The sequence below is a fragment of the Apteryx mantelli genome, chromosome 7 (assembly GCF_036417845.1).
Source record: "Apteryx mantelli isolate bAptMan1 chromosome 7, bAptMan1.hap1, whole genome shotgun sequence".
NCBI classification, from domain to species: Eukaryota; Metazoa; Chordata; class Aves; order Apterygiformes; family Apterygidae; genus Apteryx; species Apteryx mantelli.
The window spans coordinates 40,886,501-40,896,511 of NC_089984.1; the positions used below are offsets into that span (position 1 = coordinate 40,886,501).

General features: G+C 41.0%; 1 protein-coding gene across 2 annotated transcripts in view; it reads right to left on the bottom strand.

Annotated features, from left to right (window-relative positions):
- The window catches only part of CPXM2 (carboxypeptidase X, M14 family member 2), an 81,197-nt gene extending 75,300 nt beyond the window's left edge, over nucleotides 1–5,897 (bottom strand). For both annotated transcript variants that reach the window (XM_067300354.1, XM_013954422.2), the window contains exon 1: nucleotides 5,419–5,897. In XM_067300354.1, coding sequence (XP_067156455.1) covers nucleotides 5,419–5,842 — 424 coding nt within the window. In that variant the 5' untranslated portion in view covers nucleotides 5,843–5,897. The remainder of the gene's footprint in view (nucleotides 1–5,418) is intronic.
- Nucleotides 5,898–10,011: the final 4,114 nt, after the last annotated feature.

Sequence of the window (10,011 nt, forward strand, 5' to 3'; positions counted from 1 at the left end):
ATACGAGGACGCAAGTTGATACTAACAGCACTCACACCAAGCTATGTGAGGAAGCCAGGAGCAGAGGGAGGCAAATGGCAGGCATCTAGAACCTAAGGTGTGGTGCTAGTTTTTAAGACTGTGTGTAGCACCTCGCCAAAAAGTGTGAGCAGGAACAGTACCATAATTCATCTCTTTTGCTGGCTAACTTGCTAATTTGCAAGCAAAGGCAACTTTCAGCACCCATTTGTTCAAAAACTGCCTGTGGGCTTCCTTCACTCTTGGGAGGAAGTCCTGATAAGCACCCACTGCTTGACCTATTTTCAAACTTGATTAAAACTTGGTTTTGCCCTGGTGTCTCTTGAAATTTGGCAGAAGGCAGATATCTGATAGGCTCATCCTACTGCTTTTTACACTGATGAATGTAATCTCTCTGTTTTCTTGTGATTACACACAAGCAGGCTCTGTCCACTGTGACCATTGACTGTGTCCTATCTCATATGCTCAAAAGTAACACCTGTTCCAGTGGGAGTCCTGACCCCCCTGTTAGATTCCTATGTACTACATAAATCAGAAAAAGGAACAAAAATTACAGAAACATTATTGAACATTCAATCACATTGCACAAGTACAAGCAGATGTAAGACAAGTAAACAGTGGCACATCTGAAGACTCAAGAGTTTCAACAAGTTTGGGGAAAGCCTCAGATAAAGGGCATAATAGATGATAACTAGTACACGCTTTGTATTGGCCTAGAGCTCAAGCACTGAAAAATCTGTGAAATATGAAGCAGACGTGTACTAAAAACCATTCTGAGCACTGGCATATAAATGAGCTTGGCTCCTTAAATTTCACATGCAGAATTATTTTATGGCTAGAACAAGAACCACTATAACAAGTATAAGTTTTGTCAGGGCCTAATTCCCTCAGGCTGGAGCTCCCATCACCCCTACTGAAGCTAGTAGATTTGGACACACAGCACCTCTCAGGGTCAAACACTGCAAGTGCACTATCATCACACCTTAGGACAAATGACAAGTAATGAAACAAAACCACAGAAAACGTATGGATGTTAAAAATGGGTAACTGCCACATACTTTCATTTTTTGTACTGATACTCATTCATTTGAGCTTCCACATTGGGTCAGTATCATTAAAGTCAACAGCAACTTCATCCATTCTTTACGAGGCTGATAGTCTCAGATTAAGGAAAGCTGCGTAGTTGATACTTTGGAGCATGTGGTACAATGTTAGACATAAAAGGAGATATGGAATAGAACTGTATCACCTGAATATTTTTAACATTGTCTTTCTAAAGTCATTTCAAAGATTTACTGAAAAGCAATAGAAGTATGCAACAGTATGTAATTAGGTGATTTTAATTGTGGCAGATTCAGCAGCAGTAGGAATAGCAGTGGGAGCTGTTCACCCATGGCACATGACCTAGAGCAAATATGCAACATTAAGCAGCACTGACGGGGACCACGGCCCCATAAACCTCTCACCGGTAAATTTTTGCCTGTATGCAGGCAGTGTCCCAAAACCATCTCTAGGGGTCTGCCCTACAGATGGTCATATTAACCTCTATTAAAGGCCTCATAAAAGAAAAACATTGAAGTTAATGAAACTCTTTCCACTGATTTGAACAGGCTTTGGATCAAGGCCTAAATAAGCAAGGATGGAATTAGAAAATGGAAGTACAGATGTAAAGAGATCTGTTAATCCAGCTGTTTACCTTCCAAGGGTGACCTAGTACTGTTTTATCTAAGGGGCAGGAAGGCAGGTTGATACTTTTTACTGTTACCCGATTCAAGTATTTGCAAATATTGATTTTAACAATATGTTAAAAAGTCACTGCAGCCCCACTAACATCCATAGGATTTGTTCCTACGTTAATATTTCACAGTTTGAAAATATCCGTATTCTCACATCTGCAGTAATTAGCTTGAATAAATCAAGTCCATGTCATCTGTAATGTGCTGTATCCTTCAGACTCTTATGTTTTATTTCAACTTTGATACAAAGCCGATCAGTACCAGCTGCTCAGCCAAAGGGCAGATCACACATTCCTGTTCCTCCGCTTTCTTCATTCCCGTTCGGAGCCAACCTATTGTTTGTTACAACAACTAATTAATCCAGCATGCCCTAGCTTCCAGTGAGCCTCACAAAAAACAGATTCTTGTATTTACTACATGTCCATTAAATTAATCCCAATTCTGGGTATGTGCATAAACACATAAATATATACATATGTATACAAGCCACATCACATATATATTTACACAGCTAGATTCATAGTTGCTATTTAGGGTCATCCGTTTAGTAGCCACTCTTACTATTTCTAGCTGTCCTCTTAACAGGTCAAATGTGAGAAATTAGAGGTATGTATTACTATTTAGGCACGTCTGCATGGGGCCAGATTTTCAGGTATTCATTTTAAACTGACTCCAGACGACACGGCACTAAGCGTTAGTGTTACTGCACTGGCTGGAATTTTACATGTGATCTGCACAGTTGCTGGACTGCTGCATGGTGCCCTTGCCTGCTTTTGGGAGAGTGAAGAGGAGAGATTTCATATATTATAGCCAGAACTTCTAACACTGTCTGCAGTTAAAATTGCCTGACACTTCCTGTTAAAAGACTCCTGTTTTCAGTTACTTACATCTTAAAGGGTAACCATTCTCTTTGCTGGGTGTCTGCCTTACGGTTTATTATGGCTATTTCAGTTAAAATAGTTCAGCTGCTCCCAAGGGAATACATTGCTTTTTCACACATAAAAATAAGTCTAACGTCCATTTTGTTGAGTAGGTATCAAGCTTCCATTCTCTGGACCAAGGATCAGAAGTTTAGTGGAGGGGATTAGTTGCTGCTTGTACCTCTGGCTATTTTTGTAAAAAATCATGGGCTTGACGACATTATAACCTTTAAAAGCTTTTATTGCACATGCTGGTTAAAAGCTTGGGGGTTGGTTGCTCAGCTGTCTCAAAAGAGTTGTGGAAGCAGAAACTGAGCTGCTTTTGGTGGTACATCATGAGCTTCTTCATTGACCATGCGCATGGTCTTGTCAAGAGGAGGAAAGTGAGGAGAAGGAATTTACCTGACTGAATGCAGAAGAAAAAGGACTCTCTGGACTCAGTGATTGAAGATGGGGTTGAAGATAAAAAGTAGTAAATTAGCAGATGAGTCCTGCATGTGTCAATCAGTTGGCACATGATGGAGGGTTTTGGGGGGAAGGTTTGAGGAGCTTTTGTCTTTTTTAATTCCATAAACTCCTATATAGATAAAGGAATGTGATTCCATTTGTAAAAACGGATTCTTAGCTAGGAAATGACCAAATTCACACTGCCTGTAAGACCTCATTTTGCTCCCCCAGTGGGCCAGAAGTATAATATAGTTTGAATTTTGTGCTACTCTATACACAGTGCCTAAAAAAAAAAAAAAACAGTTTTGGAAGGAATCAGTGCTGCAAAAGGAAGGAGGCCGTTATTGGTAGCATGGTTCCTTATCTGCTACAGAGCCTGTAAGGTGCGAGTGTATTGGGTAGGCAACTGGGAAAAAGCCTTTCTCTCAGTAAAGATAAACAAACATTGCCCTCGCAGATTAGGTGATATCCTCATCTGTCACAGCGCTCCTGTGTTTACTGGAGTATCTGTGAAGCCACAATGACAGGGAAGTTGGGAAGGAGCCAACAGGGAATCTGAAAACAGAGCTGAATTGCAGAACAGCTGTGGGACAAGTGATGAATCTTAGCAGTTTTCAGGAGTTCCAGCAATTTAGTCCCCTGGTCATCCTGCCCTTTCCTCGGCAGGGAATTCTCCCCAGAGAAGACTGCACAGGAAATTCTGCCAGTGAAATTGTGTTTTGTTCAACTGATCTTTATGGCCCAAAGGCAGCAATATGGCCCGTTGCGTTGCACCTATGTGCAACTGCAGCAGGAGGCGAGGTGCATGGGGGTACAAACCAAATCCTGTGTAAAGACAAGGAACCTCATGGGAACATCCCGCTATCAGTGGGAATTCAGTGTTGTCTCTACCACACAGCAGAGGAAAAAGCCTGGCTCCTGCTGAGGTAGCTTTAAAATCCATGTGCTACCCATGGTTAGAGAATAAACATTATAAGGCAGTGCTTCAGATGGCCCTGGCAGTGCCATCTGCTTTGGAAGCTGCGACCTAGCTGCTGGCCCCTAACAGAGCCAAACTACAGATGTCTCATGTCTCTGTGCCCCTCAGACAAGGTATATCTTCTGTCATCTGTGTTTTCTGCCTTGAATTATACTGACAATCCAAATTGGCTGCCCCACAAACAATTGTCAAGATTTCAGAAATAGTAATTTCTTATAACCAGTTCTTACTGTGAAAGTTCAGATCTTTGCTAATCAAAGGATAGTTGATTTCTACCTTGCAGGGACAATTCTACATTTACTACCTTCTTCATGTAACTGGGAAAAGTTAATGTCACTACACGACCCCTGATACTGCATGTATTAATGACTTATTTGCAAAGTTTGTGCCATATGCTACAGCTGTTAATATTAAAAGATTCCTTCTGAAGTTAATTGGAGTTCAGCCTTAGGGGAATGGGATTTGGCCCCTAACTTTACAACTCTAAAGTTTATTACATGGGCTAAACTTACTTCTAAATGTCCCCAAACAGTAAAGTACTTAGCACACGTTCAGAGAACGCAGGAAGAACAGACTCTTATTTCAGGGTGGTGCAACTAGCTGTTAATGGGAGCAACTGTACTGTAATAACTGATCAAATCTTTGCAGATTTTAACAATTGCCTGTTTCCGTACAACCAAATGCAAACAATAGAAAGATGGAATTAAGGGCTGTCCTGTTTTAAATGTATTTTTATTGCTGCTTCATTCTTTTATTTAACAGGTCACTAATTAAATTGAGTCTGCTATGGCTTAGTCTTTTACAGGGAAGGTCTTTGTCTACATATCTTCCTCTGGAGGACTTTAAAGTGAAATATCAAAGTACTTCACAAGTTCATAAGCAAAATTAATTCAGAAGCCTTTCTTAGATTAAAACGACAAGGAATAAAACTAGGTGTCACCATATGCAGCCAGCTCTTGCTACAGAATCTGCCTTTCTTCATCAGCTTATAGAACTGTAGCTTTAACTGCAAGTCAGTGGTCAGGTGTAATTAAGAAGGAGAAGTCCATAAACTAGCTAGAGTGCAGCATAATTAATACATTAGCTCTCTCGAATCTCTTTACTTGATGAGGAAGGGGTTAAAAATGCCTGTACAGCTGATGAGGATCTGATCTGTGAGATATTAAAAATTAATGTGTTGTCATCATCATCACCACAAGCACATTGATTGTTATTATTACCAAGACTATCATTAACTGGATATTCATTAATGTTAAAAGTCACAGTCAGCATGAGATTCAGCAGATTCCAAGTTCTGGAGGAGGAGGTGGAAAGTTACCTGGTGGAGTTTCAAGAACAGATTTTCCTTTTTTGCTGGTTTTCTTCGGTTTTAACTCTTTCCTGCTTGGTTTGAACCTTGGGTGCTCCTCCTCTGTCTCTGCAGCAGGAATACTTCCTTCCTCTCCAGGTTGCTCCGTGAAGGGGAAATACTCTTCACCAGGATACGGAAAGGAATAATAATGATCCCTGTTGCTAATCTCCTGCAGGTAATAATCCTGATCCTCCATGAGCAGAGCCTGGGACAAATCCTCCAGTAGTACCAGCCCAAAGGCACAGAGAGCAAGGCAGAGCTGAGAACATGAGCCTTTCTTGCTAAGGGCAATCATTATCGTTTGTTTTTGCGTAAATCTCCTTTGCAAGTCCCAGAACTTTATTTGGAAACACGAAAAACAGCCCTGGCAGCTGGCAAATCCCCAGGACATGAAGAAGGATAAAGAAGCCTGTCTGCGATAAGTGCGTCTGCTTCGGGCTAGTTTGCAAAAGTTGCGCGGCGGGACGGAGGGCTGCGGGGGGGGGGGGGGGGGCAGGCGCGGGCGCGCATGTGATCGGAGCGCTCCGCGGGCAGCCGGACACGCGGAGCAGCGCGCAGGGCAGGCAGCGCGCTGCTCCGCCGCCGCTTGGCAGGTGTGCCTGCAGGGCACTTAGCTTGCTGCTTTTGTTTCCCTGCCTTTCTTTTTTTTTGTGCTTTCTTCCAAAATCACGGAGTTACGGGACAGTTTCAGCTAAATCCCCTACGACTGCGTTCAGTCTTCCTACACGCAACTGATCCAAGACAGCATTTATGCGAAGAAAAATAAAATGGGCAGCAAGCCCTTGCCTCCCTGCCCGTGCCTGATGGTTCCCCTCCGCGGGGAGAGGCTGCAGGGCATGGGTGGGTGCCCACGGAGCCCTGAGTGAAACCTGCCTGCTCCCCGTTTGTGCTTTGACACTGGGCGTATGAGTAGATGCATATGTTGTGTGTCTGCATCAGCTAATCCTCGTTTTGTACACACTGCACTATATTCCCTTTAACTCTCTCTCGATATATATATATATATATATACATATATATATAATTTTACCTTTCACAAATGTAGTATCACTTTCTAGCAATGAAACGGTCTCAGCCTTCCTTGTTTCCCTGACTAGTCTGACTAAATACATAGCGTGTGCCAACTCTTGAGATGCCTCTCCTAGGGGTAACTGTGCTCAGCCCAGCTGAAAGCCAGGAAGGACACATTTCATCAGCAGTTCTTTTTCTCACTCTTTTTTGGAATGATCCTGAATATTGCTCTCTCTCTGAAACATCCTCTAAACACGTTAGGGTGTATTGTGCTAACAGCTGCACACACGCACCCCAGTGTAGTTAATGGAATCGATTTGTCTGAGAATAAAATCTTATCTTCGTATTTTGCATACCTCTAAAATAGCCTATAGTGCCGAAGAAAACACCCAACAACTGCCTCGAATGAAACATGATTTTTTTTCCTTCCTACTGTGTTGAAAGTACCAGGTTATATTTTCATCATGTGTATAGTATTCCTTGCCGTTGTCCGGTCTTCCAAGAGAAAGTACTACGTCTGTTGCCATCCGCTCTTTATTCTGCCCTTGCAATCATAGTTCGTGTATGTTTCTCATAACCTTAATACTGTAATAAGCATAATTTCATGTCTCAGCAGCGATGCCTTTTGGTATATTTGGGTTCCAGATTATGGGTAATCCAGTCCCATATATTTGATTATCGTTGTTGCTTTCTTAATCACAGTCTCAAAAGCTTAGTGAATATGTTTTGTCTGTGATCCTCCCTTTTACCGATACACAAATTAATTAAAAAGTGTTTTAACCAGCAATTCTGTTTTCATTTTTCAGGGTTACAGTTTTAAAAATTTGAAAACTATAACTTTTTCTATTTTTAAGTGGGAATTTTTATTTTCTTTTTCCAAAACCAGAATAAAATAATCTTGTTTTTTCACTGCTGTATTGAATTATATAATTTTTTTAATGTTTTATTTCATGAAAAATCACTTTCTTTCAAGCATTTCAAATAGCTTTGTATAGAATAGGTGGTTTGTGACATTTTGTTCAGAGGGGACAGTGACTGGGTAAAGTGGGGGAGCTAAGACCCACTGAATATGGTGTGTAAAATAGTTGGTTGCTCTCTGTATTCAGTGGCAGACAGAATATCCTGGATGTTCCGTCTTAGTGATTTCACAGATGTTCTTAACATTTTTTTCCCTTTCCAAAGTATCCAGTCCTGTCTTCCTGTGCTCCTAACTTCTGAGGGCAGAACCTGAGCTGCAGAAGTTGTGCATAATTTTGTTACCATTTTCAGCACAGCCCTCATTTGCAAATAGTGTGGGCATTCATCAATCTACAAAAGCAACAGAAAAACAGACTTTTCCATGTCAGCATTAATGACCTATTTTTTTCAGTAACTAAAAGAGCTTTAGCTGCAAATGATTATTTAACTCCTTCCAGTTGTCTATTAGTGTGTATAGAAACAGAAGAGGATTTACATTTCCAAGCATAACAAGAAGTATTTCCATAAAATACAGTCAAGTGTACATTAGTGAAAGACCTGAGTAACGTGATTTGGGAGAATTTTACATTATTTATTTTTAGCAGCTTTACATGTGAATGTTTCAAGAATATATGTATGTGAACATATTTTCTTTCATATACAACAGTTGTTTTATAAAATACTATCTTTTCTATAAAGAGTTAACTTCTTAAAATTCATCATATATATTCTAACAGTGTGTAATCTTGGAATTGGACCTCTTTAAATGGTGAGTATATGTAATAGCTGTATATACATAGGTGCATGACTATAGCTGCATATAGTATGGCTGCAAAAACCTTCTACTGCCAATATGAGGCCTGTGCTTATGTAATAAATATATAAATATATATTTAAATGACTCACAAATATCCACCCAAACGTTAGTCAGACCATCCATTGCAATATCTTAGTATTCATGTAGCCAACAGCTTATTAATGCATGTTCACATTTTTTTTGTGAGATGACCATGGTATTTGCCTGTGGAAATAGATGGTGCACCTGGGCTGGAGGAGGTAGTCCCTATGTCTGCCCCTCTGAGATGTGGTTATCACTATGGGTCTCACTGAACTGAGGTCACTTCTGAAATGCAAAGGTATGAGGTGTTCCCCAATTCTTCAGATTTTAACTCAGCTTTCTAAGAAACAGGACTCATGTCACAACAGTGTCTGTTTGATTTCATCTCACCCCCAATAATTTCTGCACCTGCTGACAGGTGGCAAGCAAATTCAACAAAGTGTTAAGGATCGTAAGTGCCCCTTACAAAGCGATCTGAGGAACAAGGCCCAGGCGTGAGCCTGCACATTACCAGAAACAGGAGAAGCCGTGCTCGACCATGCCTCTGGGGACATCTGAGCCACATGAAAAGCTTCACTAGGAATGCACAATCAGCTATGAGACATGTATCCAGCAGGCTGCATTAGCTACAATACTCAGGGAGCTGCTGGTTTTCTTGCACACCTCCACTTCTTCAGTTAACAGGATGTCACAGAACTGCAGACAGTGCAACAACCACTCATCCACCTTCCTCAATAATGTTGAATAACTACCTTTTCCCTCTGTGTGTGCATACCTAGCTCCTCTTGACAGCAATTCCTGACTCTTGTCTGCCCAGAGAGACTTACTCACGCAAACGTATCTCTGCCTATCAGTACCTACTGCTATATCTATACCTGTATCTATATCTAGCTTTCTATACTTACTTTCTCTTGCAGTTTAGTATTTTCTGCTAATTCATATATTCCACCTACATGGTCAGACTACACAGAGGGAGTTGTCCCTTGAGCTCAGTGTTCTAAGAAATGCCTATTATTCCTGTGCATATAAATATGCACACATTGCTGGTTCCTACCAGGTCCAGCTGTGCTTTCAGGGCATACATGCATGGCCCAAGAAGCTGGAACCACGCAAAAGCTCATCTCTAGGCAGGATTGTCTCTCTCTCAGTACAAGATGTTTGCACCTTTCTTTTCAGTAGTCAAAGTCCTAGCAGCATACAATTTACAAGAAAGGAGATTTTCTCTTCTTATTGTGGCATGGGAGTATTAAGATCATTGAAGTCTCGTTAATTTAACCAAGAGATGTTTTTGGTCTAAGAAGGGCTGGTTCTTTTTTTTTGCCTGTAAAATATCACAATAGCTTTTAAAAGCTTGCAATTTATGTAGAAGGAGATAAAGGAAACTAATATTTTTTTAGAACAACTGTAACAAGCATTATCCTCCCCTACTGGAATCATGCCAGTGATAACGTACAAGTCATCTACACGTTGCTTTAAATCATTGAGCAAGGGTTTCCCCTTCTGTTCCTAACAAGTATTTATCTGAAAGATTATGTCTTACTCTCTAAGCTGAGTTAAAGCTTCTCAAGGCTGTACTTGCAAATGTTTTTTGAGCCAGCTTAAACAACACTCCTGAAGCTCACACTCTATTCTGGGACCTCCAGCAGCTACCTATTTCCACCCATCCCTTCTGCCCCATGAAGCAGCACCCTTTGCCACCTTTCCTATGACCTGAGCTGTTTTTTCCCAGCTCTGATTTCATTTGTGCTACTATT